Source organism: Ambystoma mexicanum, chromosome 9, assembly GCF_040938575.1.
Source record: "Ambystoma mexicanum isolate Mex_15411 chromosome 9, UKY_AmexF1_1, whole genome shotgun sequence".
In the NCBI taxonomy this organism is placed as follows: domain Eukaryota; kingdom Metazoa; phylum Chordata; class Amphibia; order Caudata; family Ambystomatidae; genus Ambystoma; species Ambystoma mexicanum.
This window is the reverse complement of record NC_090931.1, coordinates 1,462,637,664-1,462,660,789: the sequence shown is the minus strand read 5'-3', so window position 1 is coordinate 1,462,660,789 and position 23,126 is coordinate 1,462,637,664. Positions and strand designations below refer to the sequence as shown.

At 45.6% G+C, this 23,126-nt stretch overlaps 1 protein-coding gene across 3 annotated transcripts in view; it reads right to left on the bottom strand.

The window, feature by feature from the left end:
• Window positions 1-23,126, bottom strand: part of DNPEP (aspartyl aminopeptidase) — a 297,181-nt gene that overhangs the window by 175,972 nt on the left and 98,083 nt on the right. For all 3 annotated transcript variants that reach the window (XM_069616885.1, XM_069616887.1, XM_069616886.1), the window contains exons 3-4: window positions 22,799-22,887; window positions 20,165-20,278 (exon numbers count right to left, since the gene is read on the bottom strand). In XM_069616885.1, the coding sequence (XP_069472986.1) occupies window positions 20,165-20,278; window positions 22,799-22,887 (203 nt within the window). The remainder of the gene's footprint in view (window positions 1-20,164; window positions 20,279-22,798; window positions 22,888-23,126) is intronic.

Genomic DNA, 23,126 nt, shown 5'->3' with positions numbered 1-23,126 from the left:
TTTACAGTTTTATTGGACTACCGCTTACACGAGACTGGGCGCATTGTCAGGGAGGCTATAGATGAAATGCTATATTCTAAAGTCATGTATTTTTATTTATTTATTTTTATTTTACATTTATAAAGCGCACAGGCGGCCCTGGGGCATCGCGGCGCCGTTACAGTAGAGCTTACTTAGTTACAGTATAATATATACATTATAGGCAACTAAGGGACCTGCACGCTTGGTAATGCAGTGAATTTCAGCAATCGATATTGACGCCTCCTAAAACAGAAAGCTACCTAGGTAGCTCAGGAGGTTTAATTGTTGCAGAGATGTTATTAAAGCAGCCTGTAAAGATTATCGCTTTTTGCAATTCGATATAAAAAAGATGTGCTTTCAAATGGCCCATTCGACCAGGGCAAGCGTTGGACTGGATGCTTGCTCATGTTCAGGGCGAGGCTGCCGACCCATGAGGAAAATGGAACGCTGCAACCCAAAAAATACCCACAGTTCAAGTTCCATAACTGCTGTCAGATTAATAGAAAGATTTAATTTCGATTGAGCAGTTTGAAATGCCAAGGTCAACTTTAGAATTATACCAGGCAAGAAAACATTAAATGAAGGGGCACAAAAATGGAAGGGTATTTGTGGGCGAATCCACACAAACACAGATTTAAAAATAAACAAGTGGCTTTAAGTTTAAGCAACGTGTTTCACTTTGAAAACGTCTTCTGGTTGTTTTCTGTTAAATTGTTAACATACGTATGAGAAACCTCCTTTTAACCCCCTAAATCACTCTCTTGTGCACCACCTCTTGAAGAAGCCGTCTACCGATCCTTACTCTGCGAAAAACTACCACCTGATCTCTATCACTCCTTTCCTGGGCAAACTCTTGGAAAAGCAGGCCATCTCGAAGCTTACTCTCCACATCCGATCTGTTGCTTGTCTCCATAACCATCAGTCTGGCTTTAGAGCAGCCAGAAGCACGGAAACTGTTCTCCTGAACACCCATGAAGACCTGCTCTCAAATCTAGCCTTCCTTCTGTCCTCATCCTCCATCTTTCCTCTGCTTTCGACACAATCAACCATGCCATCCTTATCAATCGTCTCCCACAACCTTGGCATCATGGATCAGGCCCTAGCCTGGTTGGCCTCCTTCCTCTCCGATCGACCCTCCCTGGTCCACCCAGGTTCCTTTCTCTCCACCACCTCTCTCTCCACATGTGGTGTTCCCCAGGGCTCTAACCTCTCACCCTGGCTCTTCAATCTTTACTTGGCACCTCTGGTCCATCTCATCTCTACCTTCTCTCCTAACTTTTATGCGGATGACACTCGGCTCCCCTTCAGGCTCCCGTCAGCCTCCTCTCCTCTCGCTCATTCCCGATAGTCTATCCGCGATTCCAGAATGGTGTGCCTCTAACAATCTCTGCCTAAATGCCAGCAAGACTGAGATCCTTCTAATTGGGACCGCTGCTCCCGCTTTCCCTCTTCTACAATGGCCGCCCTCCTTGTGCCTGCTACTGGCACCTTCCTGCGAGGTACAACAACCTTGGTGTCATCTTCGACTCCACCCTCTCCTCACATCACAGACGTCTCTCTAAGATGTCCCACTACCAGCTGCACCTTCTCAGGGGTATTCTTCCTTTCCTCTCCTTCCCCCAGAAGCTCATGGTATCGCAAGCTCTGGTTCTCTCTAGCTTGGACTATTGTAACAGCCCATTTCTAAATCTACCTGCCTCTACTCTTCGTCCCCTGCAACTAATCCAGAACAGGACTGCAAGACTGGTCCTTGGCCTCAAGGCCAGGGATCATATGTCTTTTGCCCAGAAATCTCACCTCCAGGCTGAGAGTGGGGGATATGGGGTTGGGTGGGCAGGGGGGTGGGAGAGTAGATACCTGTCCTCGGCTGGTGCCTCCCTCTGGAACCGCTTCCCTGAAACTTGAGCAGGACCACCTCAGGGTCCGGTAGCAACTCAAGATAGAGATATATTACACGGCCCGCAGTAGCGGCCGTGTAGTTATGGTTAAGTTGCTAAACTCATAGGAAGAGCACTTTTTCCACAGCTTATAACTTCGTTCTCAAAGGACGAATCCTCACCAAACTTTGCAAAAAAAGTATATGAATTTCTTTGCCAAGTTGGGCGAGGTTTCGTGCGGGGGGGTGGGTTGAATTTATAGGGGGGTGGGTCCCAAAAATCTTTTTTTTTTCATAGACTGAACAGGGAAAAACTTTGCGCACGGCTACAGGCCGAACGGACTTTCACCAAATTTGCGGCATGAGCGGGGGATTCGATCAGAAAGCGTGCTTTTGTGTGTTTGGTGGAAAACCGACCAGTACTTTTGTTGCAAAGAACTGAAATGTATGTCCCAAAAATGTGTGATATCTGGGACAGCTCCGCTGACTCATTTCCCTGTTCGCTCCGCGGACAAAAGTGTCATTGGCTCGCGGCACAGCGTGCTGTCGGAGAAGTTTCAATGCGGCCAGCGGTTGGCTTGAGGGAAGAGTGGTATGCGTCAACATTTTTTAGGAAAGCCGCCATGGTGTATCGGAGGACAGTGCAGTGGCGGAAGGGTCTGGAAAATGTTCAGTCCAGAATGTGTTGGCGGCAACACCGGGTGTGAGCGTGAGAAGTGGTTCATGTGACATATGTAGGCGAGTACTTTGTGTGGTGATTGGAGGCAGCTGTCATAACAGCCCCATAGCTTCTGCCAGGACCTGTTTGCGGCAACCTCTTTTCGTGGTGAGTGGTGGCAGGTTAATTGCAGAAGGGGAGTGAATTGCACATGACATAGGTTGGGTGGGAGCACGGGTGGCTGTGCGCTGCGGATGGTGGCATGCATGGGTGAATGAAGGTGCGGTGGGTCTGTGGAAGGATTACACTATTGGGTGCATGGGCGAAGGCTGTAGGGTGTAGAGCATGCACGCAAGAGCGTAGGACTGCAACATACCCACCGCAGGAACGCATATTTCAGTCTACATTCGGCACAGGGTGGTGCTTGCATAGTGTGGTGTGTGCAGATTGCTTGCCGTAGGGCCACTGTTGCAAACAGAATGTGGGTAGGTTGGCAGCGACACAGTAGTTTGTGAATGGAAGTGGGTACGCCCATATTAAGTGAAAGAGTGCACAGGGGTGCAGGAGAGAGTGCTTACTTTGTACATTATGTTAACTGTTGCAATTTGTTGCTGCATGTCAGTGCGTATGTTGGGTAGGAATGCTGGTGGCAGCGGTGTGTATGTGGATGGTCATAGTTGATGACATGCATGGTGGCATTACGTTGCTGTGGGTGTGTTCAAGGCCTAGACTACTGGGTGCATGGCCGAAGGCTGAGGCCATGCACTCAAGAGCGTAGGCCTTGGGATACCCACGGCAGTAAAGCATTTCTGAATGCGCATCTGTAAGAGGGTGGTGACATGTAAGGAATGTTTGTGGAGCACATTTTAGCAGTTATAGACCAGTGTTCCAAACAGAATGTGGGTAGGTTGGCAGTGGCACAATACTTTGTGAATGGAAGTGGGTACACCAACAGTATGTGATTGAAAGTGCACAGGGATGCAGGAGAAGAGTGTTTTGTTTGTACATTATGGTAACTGTTGCAATTTGTTGCTGCCTAGCTCCATGGCAGTGTGCTGTGGTTGGAGATGCTGCAGTGAAAAGTAACGCAGTGTGGGCACTGGGTGCAGTGTTTTCATACTGTCAGTATGGTAGAGGGTATGGTTGAAAGGTAGCTTATATGAACTTGGATAGTGTGCTGTGTGCACAATGCTTGCAGTATGGGCAATGTTGTAAACATTTAGTGGTTAAGTTGGCACTGAGAAAATATCTTCTGAGTGGAATTAGGTGAGACAATAGTATGTTAATTATACGGCGTAGGGGTGCCGGAGACAGTGTCATATTTATACATTACGGTAACTGTAACGCTGTGCATGTCCATTGCAGTGTGGAGGTTGGCTAGGAGTTCAGGTGCCAGTGGTGCGTATGGGCATAGTGGTAGAAGATGACATGCATGATCACATTATGGTGCAGGGAATGTATCCCAGCCACTGGAGCAATGCAGGTTTGACAATGCATGAAGCACAGGGTGGTGTCCTTTGGAGAATGGGTGTGGAGCACATTGTTGATGTGCTATAGCACCGCAAGTGAGTTGCAAAGCGTGTCTTGTGCATTCCATGCTTGTGGTGATAGTTGCAACATGCTACAGTATTTGGTGTGCAGCAGGAGATGGTGCAGTGTGGAGGGGCTTTGCAATGAAACGGAACGTGTACTGAGAATGTTTAACTGTAAATATGGAGTGGTGTATAGAAATGAAAGTGTGTAATGCAGAGGTTTTGTATGCAATTGCTGGATGTGTGTTTGAAAATTTTACAGCACCCAAATGGGGAGTGCTGCAAAAGGGGATTGTGCAAAGGGAAGAAGTATTGTCTGAGCTTTACTGGGCCGTGGCCCTCACTGTAGATGGGAGCGCACGTGCACATCCTGCCATTATGAGCAGGGTGCGAAGGGAAATGGAATTGTGGGAAATAGGCAATTAGGAGTTTAGAGTGTGGTTCACAGGAAGGGGCGGTACCATTTCATCACAATACTGTGTCGTGAGGGAGGCCAAGATGGAGAGACGCACAGTGCTCATCGTCGGTGATACCTTTGTGCGCCATCTGCACAGGTGGTGTGTGCAAAGAGGCGTTGCTGGTAATTTCAGATTGGAAGGAGTGGACGCTGTCTGGGCCTGTCAGGGTGACTGCAGTTTCGGGGGGATGTTTCCCCTTTGCAGATTGTGACATCCGTCATGTACGTTGACTTTGTCGTGGTGCACTATGGAAGTATACATTTGGGTTACATGTCGTGTGGATAATTAATCCGTCACCTGAAGAGGTTGCTGACCGCAGCAATGCATATTTTTCCTACTCCCAAGGTCGTTTTCTCATGCATAACACCAAGAGAATGGGTCCATGACAGTGTAATTTGTCCCGAGCCAGAGGTCGGAAGGTGTGCTATAAACAGAATTATGCGTGAGTTTATGCAGACTGGTGGCATGTTCTCCACCAACTATGAGAACATGAGGTCTCAAAATATGCAGTGGTTCCGCAGAAATGGCATTTATTTAAGCACCATTGGCAATGCTGTTTTCTTTTACACTGTACAAGAAGCATTGTCCAGAATGTGGTAAAAATGTGATGAGAGGCAAACAGAAAGCATATAAAGAGAAAATACAAAAAGATGTACGCATGTCAAAAAAATAAAATAGAAAATAAAAAAAACCTTTATACATATACGATGGAAGACTGAATCCCCTACCCAGTTTGATATTGTTTACCCCCACCGAAAAGGTAGTGCATTACGCTGTACTTGCAGGATTACACGTGCCACATCCAGGGCGGCTACGTGGATGGAGAAATCGTGCATACTTTCAATGAACTTTGTAGTGGACATGCTTTGGAATGGCACAACATTTGTACTGTAAATGTGTAACGGTACATTTCAAGTGTTGTACAGGAGTGACAGTGTTGGATGATGGTGTTTCAATACGATTGGTGGATGCGTGTGTGCCTATTTATGCGTAACCCAATGAAGTAGAGCTGCAGAGAAGATAGTGCAAAGGGAAGAAGGACTGCTCCAGCTTCACAGGGGTGCGGCCCTCGCGCTACTTTGGGAGGTGCACGTGCCAAAATCTGCCCTTTACACCACCTTGCCCAATTGCCATGGAAGTGTGGGGATTAGCCAATCAGGTAGTGTGGGTGTGGTTAATAGGAAAGGGAGATGAAACCGTTGTACATTATATTCTGCGTACGGAGGGTGGCTCACATGGCGAAACGCATTGTTTTGACTGTAGGTGATCCCTTTGTCATAGATCTGCAAAGACACTTTGACAGCAATTTTGGTTTGGAAGGAATGGACGCATCATGGAACGCTGTGTACGTGTGCCATTTCGCTGATATGCATGCACTTTGCAAAGACCTTGCCACTTTTCCAGTAGTAGATGTCATCGTCATCCATTACGGCGGCATGCATATGGGTTACCTGCCTTGCTTAGATTTGTTCTATAGACGGAGGAGATTGCTGAATGTCACGAGGACGCTTTTTCCCACCACCAAGGTGCTTTTCTCATCCATAATACCACGAAGAGTATGGCCTACTGCTCATGGATATTGTTCCGAGCCAGACGCAGGAAGGTGTCTCATCAACAAAAGCATGTATACTTTTTTTGTCCGCTCGTGGAATGTTCTTCTGCAACAATGACCTCACTAGTTGTGGAAATGCAGAGTTTTTCCAAGAAAATTGGATTTTTTTTGTCACCCATTGGCAATGCAGATTTGTTTGCTCGTCTACAGGATGCAGTGAAGATACTAATGTACTAATGTGAGCAGAAGAACAAACAAAAAGGTAATAAAAACCGAAAAAAGGTGTTTCCATAGAAGCAAATAAACAAAAAAAAAAAACAAACAGCTCTTTTAAGAGTAGCCCATTACCACAAGCTCCCCCTACCCGGGTTGCAAGTTATTCCCCCACGCAACACGAAAGCCACATCCAGGGATTTTGCGAGTGCCGGCCACAAAAATGGAACTGTGGGGATGGTCAACCACATGCTTAGGGTGTGGGGCAATAGGAAGAGGGACTCCTGCTTCACTCGGGCCCGGCTCTCGACGTACTTGGGTATTCGCACGTGCCACATTCGGTGCTTCTCACCATGCTGGCCTATGGAAATGGGACTGAAGCGATTGACCCAAGAGGTGGTGCTCAGGGTGTGCGTCACAGGAAAGCGCACCAATAGGCAGAAGGACTCCTCTTGCTGCACTGGGGCACGGCCCGCGTGGTACTTGGAAAAAGGCATGTGCCACATTCTGCGCATCTCAGCATGCTGGCCAATGGAAATGGAACTATGGCCTTTGGCCAATCAGGTGCTCTGGGTGTGCGTCACACGAAAGGACGGCATTCACTTTCCCCATTACTTTATGTACTGCGGCTGGCAAACATGGCAAGACGCACCGTTTTCATCGTGGGTGATGGCTTTGTGGAAGATCTGTGCATGTATGCCCTCCAAGAATATTTTTCTGGCAATTTCGGTTTGGAGGGAGTGGACGTTTTGTGGTGTAGTGTCGAAGCGTGCTGTTTCAGCAGACTGCTTGCGGAAAGTCAACGCGTGTCCTCTTTCGGCAACTGTACGCGTTGTTATCGTGCACTTTGGAGCCTTCTTTATGGGTTACCGGCCTTGTTCCTGTGTGTTAAGTCAACAGAAGATTATGATGAAAGCAGTGCAGTGCATTTTTCCTAATGCCAAGGTGCTTTTCTCATGAATATCCCAGAGAATAGTGTGGAAGTATTCCAATGATTCCTGTCGCCAGCCAGAGGTCGGAAAAGGTCTCAATAGAAGAATGTGTGACTTCTTGAGTGCTGCTGGGATATTCTTCTGCGAGAATTAGAACATTGGATCGCGATACATACACCTTTTCAAGGTAAATGGCATGTCGCACAGTGGCAATGAAATGTTGTTTAACAATCTACACACTGCAGTGAAGACCCTATTGTAAGAATGTGAGCCGATGTTGAAAACACACATTTACGTTTGAAAACTGCAAAGTGTTTCTAGGGAAGCACCTTTAAAAAAATAAAAAATAAAAAGAAAACCCCAAATGTTCTTTTAAGAGCCATCATAACTAACGACGTCCGCTCCCCAGGTTGAAAGTTATTCCCCACTCCCACGCGTGTCCAGCAGTAAAAGTCAGCAAATATCGTGATAGTTGTAGGGTGACACCTGTTACATACGCCCCTTTTGCAGATGACAGCCATAGAAATGGGCATGCAGAGGCTACGAGATTGGGCAATAACGTTTGTGGGTGTGGTGTGTATAGACAGACTGTGCTACACAGTGTATTTGTCGACAGAAATGCAGAGGGTTCAGTTATGGCTGTGTGGTTCACGAGGCACAGCATCCGGGTTTTAGTGGATTTTCTCATACATTGAGTGGAAGTGAATGGAAAACACTGTGCAGTGGGTACTCATTTTGCAATCTATCATGTGCATATGTAGTGCTAGGGAGTAGCTACAATGAAGTGCCAGATTTTGGTTTCTCTGTGCGACACTTTGCATGTCACCAATCATGCCGATATTAATGTTGTTCAATGTGCAGGGAAAATTGCACAGCATGTTACACAACCTTAAGTACCATTTGCGATGAAAAAGGCACTTGCCCAGTTCATGCGTTTGTTTCCGATCTCTTGCCTAAGTTTCTATCTCATTATGCAGCCACTGATGTGGCAGCGTCATTTGTTATTTGGTCTTTGAATGCAGACAGCGCAGTAAATTGCAAAGAAGAGTATTTGTGCCTTTGTTCGACAAGTGCAATGGCATACTTCGCCCATGGGACTAGGACGTTTCACAGTACGAATACTTTTCCCCAGCTATAACGTTCATCTTACTATAACAGCCATCCAGATTTCTGCACACCCCATCTAAAATTGCCTTGGTGCCCTTCTTGAAAGTAGCAATATTTTTTTGTAGTTAGTGTTGCTCTGTGACTCTCTTGAAAACGCAATGCAACACCCCCTTTCTAACCCATTCAACTACAGTGTTTATCACACTGCCACGCCTCCCGCCCAGCATGCGTGCATTGGCAATTCCCTTGTACATGCACAATGCACTGCCCTTTGCCGGGTAAGTGTCTGTAGCGCGGCATATGGTTTGCAAAGGTTGTTTTACAGCTCCACTGCCCTACAGGAGTGTCCCACTTGTTGCTCGCAGCAGATGTGGGAAAGTACCCTACGTAATTGTTGGAAGGGAGGTAGCCTTCCCACTGGTCCATTGTGCTTTCATTTCAGTTGTCGTCACATGCAGTACAAACACCTTATACTACACCATTAGTGTTAGGGGTAGCATTCACGGATATACATAAATTGTGGAATACAAGAATGTTTACAAGAATGCGAAACACAGCTTTATTACGTGCACCAGGAAGAAATTTATTCTGTGCGACCCATGCAGCTACATTGCTTTTCTAAACACCACTAAGGTTGTTTGCGCTCTGCATATTCTGCGGTTTCCTTACTTGCCTTTACATGCACTAGTATGTGCATGAGGACGGTGCACCAGCTTTAGCATTTTGCAGACTTACTACAAACTGTCCCACCTGCAGTTACATGTTTTCTTCAACTGTACCACCGGCAGGCAACCTTTTCATACTTTGTCACACTGTTGAGTGCAGACACAATGGGCCTCATTACGGGTCGGGTGGTCCGGAAATAACAGTGGCGGTAAACCCGCCGCCACTGTTATTTCCGGACCGCCCGATCTCCAGTCCTGCAGGCAGGAGGTGGCGTTCCCGCCAGGTCTGACCTGGCGGGTTTAACACTGCCCACCTGCAGGCAGACGTGGAAACAACAGCACCATCACGAGATGGTGCCGGTGTTTCCACTTCCCCATTATCATTGAGTCCTACGGGACTCAATGGGAATGGGGATTTACCGAACTCCGCCGCTGGAATTCCTGGGTCACCGGGGTTGTAATGCCCCGGTAATTCCTGGAGTCACAGAGGCGGAATGGTAATACGAGTCCGGCGGTAACCGAGCCGGAAAAAACGGCTGGTTGCCGCCGGACTCGTAATGAGGCCCAATGTATCTGTTTCATGGGTCATGGCAAGGCAAGCAGCAGATAAATCAAAGTACTACGACATTTAGCACGCCCACGTGACACTGCAGGTTGGTTGCTGTTTCTGGTTTACCATTGGCCATTATACAGTTAGGAATACTTTAGCCATACATTGGTAGGTTTGTTGAGCCACCCAGGAAGTTGGCAGCAGTACTTTATTATGCAGTAGCCTACTGCATGAATCCGTAGGGCTAACAACAGGGGCGGTGTTACCAGCATACAGTGGATGACCTATGCATGGGTCTAGGTGTGGAACGGAAACACGCGCACTTCCACAACTATAAAAGTGCATTCGAAGATGCAGCCACTAATGGAGTCCTAAGGATACTTGCAGTGTGATTGCACATACGCCAACCAGGTGCAGTGTCCCTAGGAAACGTCCATATTGCTCATTTGTAGTCATCTCGGCCAGTACTATGCAGCACAGATTTATCATGCCTGTTAAAGAGAGCCTACTGACACAATAAATAACTTTTACTACGCACATCTGTAATTGGTACAATACACCAACACTATTGGAAAAGTAAGGGGTAGCGCAAATGGATACATACACCAGACAATTTGCCTTTTCCACACGTTTATCATGAGGGCAGCCAAGGAATCAGTAACAAACCGTTGTTAACGTATGGTTATGTTGCTGTATCAAATACCTATCCTCTTTACAGAAAACATATGCTAAAGCAACATTCTGCTTACAATGCCCTACTAAAAACAAAAACATTGTCAAAACGTTATGGTCAAGTTGCACTAGCGAAATCCTATGAAATTCTATGGAAAAACATTATTACAGGGACGTTTGGTTACAGGTAAAACCGAAAAACTTCAGAAATTCACCAGTTATGGTAAGCTAAGCAACCATAACTCGCACCACCACTGTGCACTGCTAAGACTAACACCCATAACATCAAAGATGACATCACAAATGTCATTGATGACATCACTGATGACATCACATGTGAAATTAATTTTGATGTAAAGTCCCTACAAGGGGTTGTGTTTATAATGTTGGTAACATGTCAGGGGTGATTGTGTAATGTTAAACATGTAATAACTAGCTAACAATTCAAGACTTACTACACACTTGTGCTAGTACAAAGAATACATATGAAGACCCACAATGCATACAAATCAGAGGCACACACAGGGAAACTAAAGTAAGGAAGAAAGAAACAGCATCATTAGAAAATGTTAATAGCATTAAAGTTCATTTTTATGTATACACATGAATTGTGTATTTGAGGCCTGCCTATTGCCCTATGTACGTGCACCATGAGCTGAGACCAAACCCTAAGGAAAGTACTTTAAAAACATATGAAAAGGTTAACGTCTAGATACACAGCACCTTTTGAATTGTAATATTCATACCGTCAGTGACCAAAATAACCAGGCCTAGATATTTCAGTGAACAAAAATAAGTGGGCCACATATGTGATGTCATCAGTGATGTCAATGACATTTGTGGTGTCATCTTTGATGTTATGAGTGTTAGTCTTAGCAGTACACGGTGGTGGCACGAGTTATGGTGGCTTAGTTTACCATAATATTTAGAACTAACAAAAAACATTGTTCGTTATGGTTAAGTTGCACCACAAAAAAACATATGATATTCAGTGGAAAAACGTTGCTACAGGGACATTATGGTTACAGGTTAAACCTTAAAACTCCAGAAATTCCGCAAGTTATTATACAGTACGCAACCATAACTTGCGCTACCACTCTGCAGTGCAAGGACTACCACCCATGATATCAAAGATGACATCACAAATGTCATTGATGATATCACTGACATGTCACCGACAGTCAGGAACTAAAAAAGTAAAAAGGTAATACATTTGTAGACCTTACGCTTCTCATATGTTCTCACACTACTTTCCTTAGGGTTCAGTCACATCATACAATACATATACATATAGGGGAAAAGGAAGCCTGAAACCCAGCAATCATTTATGTGCATGAAGGTAATTAGTTAGGTTATGAATCTTTTCTGGTAATACTGCTGTTTTTTTTCTTACTTTACTTTCCCTGTTTATGCTCGTATTTGTATGCATTGTGGTCTCTTTAGGTTTTGTGTGTAGTAGTACAATGATGCAGTAAGTGAGGTCTCGGTAGGTACTTATGTTTCACAGTACGCAAAACTCTGAAACGAAAGCATTCATCATTTTACTATCCAACATGGGAAGATTTTGAATATGGCGCATGCTGCAGACAATGCCAACGTTTGTACATGAGTTTGTTCATGTACTGGAAAGAACTCAGTAATGCAATGGCGTTTATAACAATGCATCGCTTAATGAACTATTTGACGCATGATAGTTCTTCCAATCATCTGATACTTTTCTGCCAACATTATAATGACAATCCCTTGTGGAGGCTGTGCTTGAAAACTAAATGCACATGTGATGTCATCAGTGATGTCAACAATGGCATTTGTCATGTCATTTTTGATGTCATGGGTGGTAGTCCTTGCAGTGCAGAGTGGTAACGCAAGTTATGGTTGGGTACCGTACCATAACTTGTGAATTTCTGGGGTTTTTAGATTTTACCTGTAACCATAACGTCCCTGTAACAACGTTTTTCTATTGAATTTCATAGGTTTTTTAGTGGTGCAACTTAACCATAACGTCCGTTGTTAAGGGGACGTTATGGTTAAGTTGCACCTCTGAAAAAAACCTATGAAATTTATATATCGCCTCTCCCCACTTCATGGGCAGGGGGTAGAGCTCTTATTGGGGTAGACAAAAAAAGCAATTAGGCAGTGCCATTGCCTCCATTTATCCACCCCCTGGGGACGCCAACTATGAGCAGCGATAATGAACGGACAACGAAACAGCAGAAGGAGATAGACACTACAAATTACCAAACACAACAACTAAGGTGGGGTGATCACTTTTCTCCAAATTACTAGCTCAGAACACCCCAGAGACACAGCATCCATAAACTTGAAGACTAACTGGGAGAACAATGTACCATGTTGTAGGAAACAGGAGCCTTTCTGCGCAGGGAGCTCAATACCGCGCCAACAACTAAATACATCCCCACACAAAGTTATACAGTGGCAAAGTCTCCTTGTATTACTACTTTTCATGCTTCCACATTAGGTCACATATTTGCCTTAATGAAGAGACAAACCCTTATATTCCCCTTTATATAAATGGAAATGGGGACGCATTCGCTCAGCAAACCTTGAACCCAGCAGCAGAACCTGTCAACCAGTTCACTCTTTGAATTCATATGTTATTAATAATATGCATATACACAAGTGTTTCAAGGCACAACCAGGCAAGGAGGGGGAGAACAAGACAAACGATCTTACTAGGCTTATTATCATTTAGATCGCGCAAGTGCGCAGACAAGAACTGGAGGGCAGGGGAAGGGGGAGAAGTGCACCAAGTGGAACAGTGTCCTGGAAGACAATCTATCCACCATTACCCCCCCCCCACACCCTTAATTCTGAGAAGCCACTCAGAAGAGAGCCCTTGCCCTTAAATATGGAAATATAACTCAGAAAGCAAAATGCTCCAGTGCAGCTCTCAAATGGCAAGAACGTGGAAATTTAAAAAAGGAAATGTATAGCATCGTTCCCCATAGGGTGAAACCAGAAAACTTCTGTGTTCTGAGGTTGTGTCCTAAACAATGCCTTTTTGTGTCAACAGTCTAAACAAATCTGAAAAAACATGGTCAAAGGGTATTAAATCTGCAAAATGTCCATGAGCCGTCGAACGACCCCTCCGTGACTGGGATTTCTGGTTTCCGTCATTAGGGCTTGGTTTGCAAAGCATGTCTCGAAGTTCTAGGCTATGGTCTTCCGAGGTCAGTTGCTTAAAAACAACTTTAGCCTCGTCTCTTGAAGTGAGCCGGTATTCCTCTCCTGGACACCCAAAACACAAAGAAAATAATCTATATCGAATATCACGTTCTTGCAACCACTGGGTCAAGGGACGGCACGCTTTCCTTTTTGTTAGGATCAATGCAGACAGGCCCTGATATATGTGGATTCATGAGACCTCAAAGTCCAGCTGTCATTTCTCTCTCGCCTTTTGGACCATGTCCATCTTCTGCTTAAAGTAGTGGCATTTAGCTAGGGCAGATGTCAGGCCATTGGGAGGGCTGCCGCCGCCACCTCCATGAATCCTGTCAAACAATATTGCAGTTGCTGGTGGTTCATTAAAAAGGCTGTCAACAAGAGTTTTGACCCTGATGCTCAAAAGAAGGAGCGATTTCACCCTTTGCTTCCTTTAGGGCCGTGATACGCATGTTAGAGCGTCTCTCAGTTTTCCAAGTCATCAATTTTTGAAGCGAGATCCATTTCCTTTTGTTCAAGATCTAACATGCATGCCTCAAATTTCATTTCCACAAGGTCGTGTTAGCGGATAATTTTCCAGCATTTGGACTGGCTGCCTCAGTGTTACAAATACAGCCAGTGCAGTGCTCCGGAACTCATCTATGCCAAGTCTTCCTCAGCAACAACCGAGTGCCGCATACGGAAATGGCGCGGAGCCCTCTTCAATGCGAGCTCGCTGTTCTCACCTCTACCAGTTGTTTACTGAATTTGGCCCGGTTCCTCGTCAGGGACTAGCGCCCATCAGTAGGCAGCTGCTATTCTCCCTCACAATGCTGTTGATGCACAATATTTTTGCCACAAATGAAGCTCGAGTCAATTTGCTGCCATTATAGTTTATCGGGCAAGGGAGACTACATTCTAAGCAGCCATGTCGTCAGCGCCCACTGGTGGTCTCCAACTCTCCCATTTTTAACGCTCATATTCGCGACAAGAGAATATACATAAATGCTAAATAAAAGATCATTCTTTGTGCATTTCCATTTATGAGCACAAAGAGGCACTATATTGCACCCGTAAATGCCTGATGTTTAAGTAATACAAGTGTGTAGAGAAGTAACTGATAACATTTAATCTTAATGATTTACACAAGGGTAAGAAGCATTATTTCAAAGATGTTCTGAGGCTACACCCAAGACAATACTGCTGTCCAATAGTAAGCCTGTCAAGTGCTCACTGGCAGTGGTTTCTTGCACCAAGAACAGAGATCCACCCCTCTCCAGAACCTTGGGAGTGGTACAGCGCTATTCCCAGACAAAATCGGCATGAGCCCCAAAAGGTGCAAATTATAGTGGGAGGGGTAACCTATAACTGAAATCACTATTAACACTGACATTCTAGAAGGGGCAGGAGCACATTCGCCTGCTCCTGGCTCATTCCATTAAGGGTGGAGAGGATGCCGGCACCCGACACATTCTAGTAAGGGTGGAGAGGATGCCTGCTGCTCCTGGCACATTCTAGTAAGGGTGGAGAGGATGCCTGCTGCTCCTGGCACATTCTAGTAAGGGTGGAGAAGATGGCCGCTCCTGGCACATTCTAGCAAGGGCAGAGAGGATGCCTGCTCCTGGCACATTCTAGCAAGGGCAGAGAGGATACCTGCTGCTCCTGGCACATTCTAGTAAGGGTTATGGGGTAAAAGCTAGCCCCTGAATGCCAGGAATAAATAGTCCATAGTGATTTGTAATGTGCCATTGAGGTCTAAAGTCAGCACAGAAATGGTGATGTCGAACATGAGGCCTATTGAACTAAAAACAAGCCTAAATCTCAAATGAAGTAGACATATGGTGGGAAGTTCAAAAGTACGAAGATACGGGCAATGCATTTCAGCAAGGAAAAGACAGACGTGTCTGACAATGCTGTTTTACTAAATCCATGGAAAACTACACTTTTTACTTAAAGAGACAGATAGCTGTGTGTACATTATCTTCAAGGTAATACCAGATTGTGCTCCAGTAATCTCAAGTGAAACCAAGCTTACTGCAATTATAAAAAATAAATTAACTTCCTTTCTCCTCATCCATATGACAGTATGCAGAGAGAAGTGCCCACGCTCATATTCACGACAAGAGAATATACATAAATGCTAAATAAAAGATCATTCTTTGTGCATTTCCATTTATGAGCACAAAGAGGCACTATATTGCACCCGTAAATGCCTGATGTTTAAGTAATACAAGTGTGTAGAGAAGTAACTGATAACATTTAATCTTAATGATTTACACAAGGGTAAGAAGCATTATTTCAAAGATGTTCTGAGGCTACACCCAAGACAATACTGCTGTCCAATAGTAAGCCTGTCAAGTGCTCACTGGCAGTGGTTTCTTGCACCAAGAACAGAGATCCACCCCTCTCCAGAACCTTGGGAGTGGTACAGCGCTATTCCCAGACAAAATCGGCATGAGCCCCAAAAGGTGCAAATTATAGTGGGAGGGGTAACCTATAACTGAAATCACTATTAACACTGACATTCTAGAAGGGGCAGGAGCACATTCGCCTGCTCCTGGCTCATTCCATTAAGGGTGGAGAGGATGCCTGCTGCTCCTGGCACATTCTAGTAAGGGTGGAGAGGATGCCTGCTGCTCCTGGCACATTTTAGTAAGGGTGGAGAAGATGGCCGCTCCTGCCACATTCTAGCAAGGGCAGAGAGGATGCCTGCTCCTGGCACATTCTAGCAAGGGCAGAGAGGATACCTGCTGCTCCTGGCACATTCTAGTAAGGGTTATGGGGTAAAAGCTAGCCCCTGAATGCCAGGAATAAATAGTCCATAGTGATTTGTAATGTGCCATTGAGGTCTAAAGTCAGCACAGAAATGGTGATGTCGGACATGAGGCCTATTGAACTAAAAACAAGCCTAAATCTCAAATGAAGTAGACATATGGTGGGAAGTTCAAAAGTACGAAGATACGGGCAATGCATTTCAGCAAGGAAAAGACAGACGTGTCTGACAATGCTGTTTTACTAAATCCATGGAAAACTACACTTTTACTTAAAGAGACAGATAGCTGTGTGTACATTATCTTCAAGGTAATACCAGATTGTGCTCCAGTAATCTCAAGTGAAACCAAGCTTACTGCAATTATAAAAAATAAATTAACTTCCTTTCTCCTCATCCATATGACAGTATGCAGAGAGAAGTGCCCACTAGACTTTGAGTTTGAACATGGTTTTCTCATATAACTGCCCTATACATATGGACAATCCAGAAGTGATACTCCTGTCTTTTGCAACTGTGAGATAAGAAGTACATTACACCTGGATATAAGTCCCAGGTGCCTTATAAAATGTCATATAAAATGCATTGTGTGCGAGTTTAAAAGCCATTTCTTGCAGAATTTTACATGCAGCTGGGCATTTCTCCTAAAAATGAAACAACCTCCAAGACCTTTCCTCTGCTGGCCCTGGAGAGGGAGGTCTGGTTGTCCAGCATCAATCAGGTCAATTGCTTAAAAAAATAAAGAAAGAAATACACTGTCTAGATTTAGACCGCGGTGGAAAAAAGATAAAGCCATGCCTCTTCTTTCAGCAGAAGGGAGCTTGGGTTGCAGCCAGGGCCATTCCAAAGCCAAGAAGGGATAGGCGAAGATAAAAATGAACCAGCCTCTGGCTGATCACATGCTTAAGGGGAAATGCAACTTAAGAGAACAAAGGAAAGGCTGGAGTGTAGTTAAAGGAAATATACATATTATTGCATACAAAGGCCTGCGTATATGCCACAACGGTCATTCGAGTCTTTTATTAAAGGTGACAGTAATCCCATTTGAACCATGCAAAAACTATTTTTGTGTGATAAACATAGCAGAAGTTATTAATGAACATTTGATTTGGCCCTTCCCTTGATTACGAGAGATTTCAAAGTTGGTGCGAGGGTGAAGGGCCAACCAATCCCTTTTGTGGGAATCATGATAGGTTTGTGATGTAATTTGCCCTATAGGTAAACCAATTTGCATCAGAACTGGGCTTTTTCACTTATTCCGGGAGGTAACCTGCTGCTGAACTCTTGCGAGAAACACACAAGCAGGGAGGCCCCAAATCTTGCATTGGAGACAGGGACCAGGAGACATAGAAGCTGATTTAGACCCATTGGAGGAGCTAGAGGGGACTATCCTTGACTGACACCCTTGCTGTCCCAGAGGTGCCCTGCTGTTCCATTACAAGGCCTTGCCTGTCAGTAAAACTACCCCAAAATCGTAGATTGTATAGGCCCTGCACTTTTCTCAAGTATTGTTCTAGTATTTCCCCATAGCAAAATATCCTGTTTGTGTAGATCCTTGGCATATTTAATTAAAGTAAATCAATTAATTCCCCTACAGAAATCACGGAATGTGTTTTGTTAGCATTCGGAACTAACAAGCTCTTCCCAGTGTGTTTTAAGCCGGTATAGACCTAAAGATTTGGCAAAATAATTAATCCCAAAACCCTGTTTCCAAGTGAGGGTGCAAAACGAAATTTCCCATTGATCCGCTTCATTTTAAATCAGATATGCGAAGCCTTGTAATTCCTTTGCATGTGTGGTGGGAAAAACGAAATTGCCCCTTTGTTCAAATTGGGCTCTGACCAAAACCGCAAAGCCCTGCCTGTTCTTTTTAGGTGTGGCAAAACAAATTTTCCCATTGCTTTTCTTTCTCTCATTTTGCATCTGTGGTAATAAGTGAACACATGACTTTTTCCCCCTTGAATCCCCTTTTCCAAAGGGTGCATTTTATCAGAATCCCAAAAGAATTTTCCCATTGTGTTCCCACTCTCCGTCTCTTGCCTTCAATTCAGAGGGGTGAGGTCTAATTTATGTTTGGAGGGTCAGGGTTGCTGGGAGAAAAAAGTATTGTAACCAAATTAGAAATCACTGGGCCTCATTACGACCCAGGCGGTAAGTTACCGCCTGGGTCGTACCTTTACCACCATGGCGTAAACTACGTTTACGCCATGGTGGTTTGCGGACTTACCGCCCCATTCCGAGGTTGGCGGGGCGGTAAGTCCCCATTAACCCATTTACCCTTCCCCATTCCCATTTTTGCCCCATAGGGCATAATGGGAGTGGGGAAGGCGTTAATTACGCCACCGTAAATTACGGTGGCGTAATTAACAACAAGGTCCCTTAGCGCCATGGATTTTAACACCTGCTAAAAGCAGGTGTTAAATCCTCCATGGCGCTAAGGGACCTCGGAATCAGGCGGTAAGGGTCGGCGCTGTTTACGCCGCCGTAAACCCCTTACCGCCTGGGTCCTAATGAGGCCCACTGTGTCTTTTGAATTGTTATTTTCCTGTATTGGTGGGTGATTTGAAAAGAAAGCTGTGAGAAATTGTGACTGCATATCTCAGTATTATGTCTGTGTTGGTGCCATTACGTAAGTAATATTTGTTCTTGTGTTGCCACAGTATTGGTGGCTGATGTTAGTCCGTTTGTCAAATTTAGTTTAAATAAAATAAATATATATTCTTACTACACACCGCCCTGGTTCCTAGTCCATTGTGGCACTTGTTATTTATTGGGGTTGGGTGTGAGACGGGTTGGAGGCCTTACCAAAGAGAACCTTAACAAACTAATAGTGCTTTGTTGTGCGCCACCTCGATTGGGAGAAAGGAACTCCCCGAGTGGAGTGCGACCGCGTAATAAACTGCACAGGGTGGAGAGGATGCCTGCTCCTGGCACATTCTAATAAGGGTGGAGAGGTTTCCTGCATGGGTCGGAAACTCTAAATCAGAGTCCCGCCAGCCTTACAGATCACCAGTTTACTGTTGCTCTTACCCCCTAAAAACAAGCAAACACTCCCCACAAAAACAAATAAACATTAAAAAAAAGTACAAATATTTATAACAAAAAAATAGCAAAAAGACACACGAGTCTGCCCTCTCCACCTCCCGATTCCATCCATAGAATTCTGAGGATATATTCGGATCATTGTTACAAGCAGAGCAGTGCCACAGAAGGGATCCCATTATCACTACCGCCTGACCAGAAATGCAGTGATTGTTGACTTTTAGATTGAAAGAAGTATGGATTTAACAAAAAATATATATATACATCAGTTTGTGTTAAAATATATTTGTATGCGCCTAAATAATATGCGCTTTGGGGGGGATGCAATTACTCCCAAACATAGCGAGTTAAATAGTGCTACTTCAAAATACATGTGTGGCACTGGTTCCTGCACTGTGGATGGGTGTGACTTCTGCACCCTTCACCAGTGGGCAAAGACAGGAGCCATGCTTGCTATGGCAGCCACCATTTCTGATCCCTGCTGTGTGCTTGTGGACATGGCACAGAGGACTGCACTCACTATTATATCTGTACAAGGAAAGGCCGGAAAACGCGGTCCCAGATCCACTGCCTTTCACTGCATGGATGGCAAGGGCAGGGGAGCCGAACCACATGGGCGCACTAGTGATCAATCTCCAGTGTTTCAGGCCCATCAGAGCAAGCACATCACTCCGATTCTAGCTGCTCATTTGTAAGGGCGGGATTAACAATGTCCACCACCATGGCTAATGGCCTTTGAGCACATGGAGTACACATGTGGCCAATAAGCGCGTAGGCACAGCAAAGCACGAGCATAAACCCATCAGATCAGAATTCAGAGCAGGCATGCAATAATGCCCATATACCTTCTGTGGTCCAGGTACACCCTTTGGAAGGTGTGATTTGCAGACTGCCAGTTCTTATGCACAAGGAGTGAGCAGGTGTGTGATGTGTGTATAGGCGGTTACTACTCACCCTAAGACAGGGGCTGTCCGTGTGCGCGCCGATCAGGCTGAACCCATTCCCGGGGCGGTACTGGCCTCCAACAGCAAAAGCAATGATCGTGGAATAGTTTCTGGTTACAAAATACTGCAAGAGAGGAAAGACATGGAATTCTGCCCAGTCAGCACATTCAGGCCAGGAACTTACTCCTCACTGCCCCTCACCCAACATCACCAAACCGCCTGGGGCTTGGTTTCAATACCAAAAGGGACCTCCACGAAGGTCCAAAGCAGAGAGACACCAGTCCCTTAGAAATCGGTCTTGCCTCTACATTAGCAACGTGGTAACGTTGTATGGAGGAGCGGTGGGCAAGGTTTACACCTCCATATGAAGCCCTTCTAGGCCCATCCGCTTCCCGCCATTTAGAAGGAAGGTAAGTGATTGGTAGTTGAGCAATCCTGGTGTGGGTTGGGGTATTTAAGGAGGAGTTTGGGAAGTGTCCAGTGTGGGTTAGCTCGGTGAGGACAGGAGGTGGAGGACAATGCCCGAGAGGCTAGAGTAGGAGAGTGCAACAAAGGGGTGGTAACCTCCACAATCCTGTCCCACTCGGCTCCTCTGTAATGGAGAGAGGGTATCTGTGGAGCGATTGTGCGTGAGAGTAAGGAGGGAGTTTACTGGGAGTAGAGTAGGAGGGATAGTAGTAGTGGAAGTACAGAGGAAGCGTTGGCAATTTCTAAGTTATTGGTGATAGCAATAGAGTAACAGTAGGAAGGAGAGTAGTCGTGGTAGTAAGTAGTAGAAGTAGCTCACGTGAAGTCAGACTAGAGGTAGAAGAGTAGTAGGGGTAATAGAGAAGCAGTAGTGTGGGAGCAGCAGTCAGGTGATAGTTTTCACCACCACTCCTTATCCCACTACTATCACTGTTTTCCTGAGAGGTGGTAGTAGTACCGGAGGAATAGTAGAGGCAAGGAGCCAACCCACGAGGTCAGTGGGAGGAGAGGCTACCATCGGAGTTACAAGGCGGTAGTGACAGTAGTGAGTGTAGGAATTGTGAAGCCAGAAATGAAGTAAGATCAAAGGGTGTAGGTTGGAAGGTGGAGTGGGAGTCGCGGGACAGCAGCTGGCAGGAAGAGGACATCTTGGGGCCCCATGCAGAGGAGGGTCAGGTGAGACCATGTGTCCAAGAAGAGCAGGTGGAACTGGGTGGAAGGAGGCACCATCCCATCTCTCCCATAGAGTACTAAGCGGGGCTAGTTCAGGGACATCGCGAAGACCCCTATGGGGGTAGCTAGCCACTGTGTTAGGGGCAACACTAACAGCCTAAGGAAGAATACTAGACAGTAGGGGTCACCTGTTATGGACAACCAGGTAAGGAAGGTGGGATAAAGACCAGGGTAGTCCAGAAAGAGACGACGGCGTAGCGCCAACTTTTCCGCATGACTGTCTGAGAATCTCTTGAGCAAACCATCTGTGATATGGAATAAGTGTCCTTGGTACTTCATTAGGGCGTCAGTAGTGGTTATTTGTGGGGGCACACCCATCACAGGGAGACCACAAATGTGAGCAGGGCTACACAACAAGCAGAAGACAGAAGCAGCAAGTAGAAGGGATGGAACAAAAGATACAAGCATGGCAAGGAAAAAGGCAGAGGGTAAGACTAGAGGTCGGGAGGCCAGAGGGGAGAATGCAGGCAAGGAACATGACAAAACAGAACGCAGGGGCCAGCCGATGTGGGAAAAGAAAAGGGTGCAAATGGAGAGCTGTTGAGCTGAGAGTGCAAGTAGGGAGAAGGAATTGGTAGAAGGTGAAAGCAGGGCGTAAAAGCAAGAAGAGGGAAAGAGGAAGGATACGCGTACATACAGAAAGCGAGCTATGGATACGGCCAGCAGGGTAACGGAACTTGCAAAGGATATGTGTAGAGCCAGGAAGTTAGCAGAGTATAGTAACATGGTCTCTGTGCAAGCAAAGAACATGAGCAGGGTGCTAGCACAAGACGAGGATACGATAACAGAAAGTGGGAAAAAAATATGCACACACAGATATTCAGCAGAGCATGCAAGTATGGAGAAGAACAAGCAGAAGGCTTAAGCAAGGTGAGGGACCTGGTATAATAATAATTAGGCTTTTATATAGCGCTACAAACCCTCAGGTATCTGAGCGCTGCTTATTATTACCCACGGTGTGTGGTGCTCATTTATCGACCTCGGAAGGATGAAAGGCTGAGTTTGGCCCCGCCGGGATTCGAACCTGCGTTAACAGGCTCTGCACGGGTGTCAAAGCGGGCGCTCTACTCGCTGTGCCACTTGACCGGCTATGCACAAGCAGAGCAAGGGAACGAACAGGGATACAATTAGGGAAAGAAAGTGAGCAAAGGATATGACAAGCAGGGTCACGAAAGCACAGAGCAGTAAGTAAGCAGTGGATGGTAGCAATATCTGGGAGCAAGCATAGAGCATAAGCAAGGAAGAATGGAAGGAAAAGCTACTAGTAGGTAAGCAGAGGACATTAGGACATGTCGGGTGTAAGCAAAAGAGACAGGACTGAACATCCTGATCCAACAGAGGACAATGACAAACAGCCAATGAAGATGAAGACTATACCCTTCCCCGCCACCCCCCACCCCTTCAAGCCACACTCATGCACAGATCTTTACACATATACACTTACCTTCCGCTCTGGTTTGATATCCCAATGGTCCGTCTCCTTGAGCTCCAGGAATCCCGCCTTGAGGAGGCGACTCTTGCATTCTTCCACCACTGAGAAGAGAATACAACTGTTACTGCAGAGCAGGCAGCAGTGAGACACAAAATGGAACTCTTCGCTACTCTTGTCTTTCATGGCTGAATTTGTCTCAAGATCTGAGTCAACAGTTAAAGGAGAGATACTGGCCTGACCTAAAAAGGGAGGTGGCAAGAAAAGTGTGTGTGTGGGGGGGGGTTGCATATGTGTGTCCTGTCCATGCACGGTTGCTGATGGGATGTAGGCTGCACTAAGT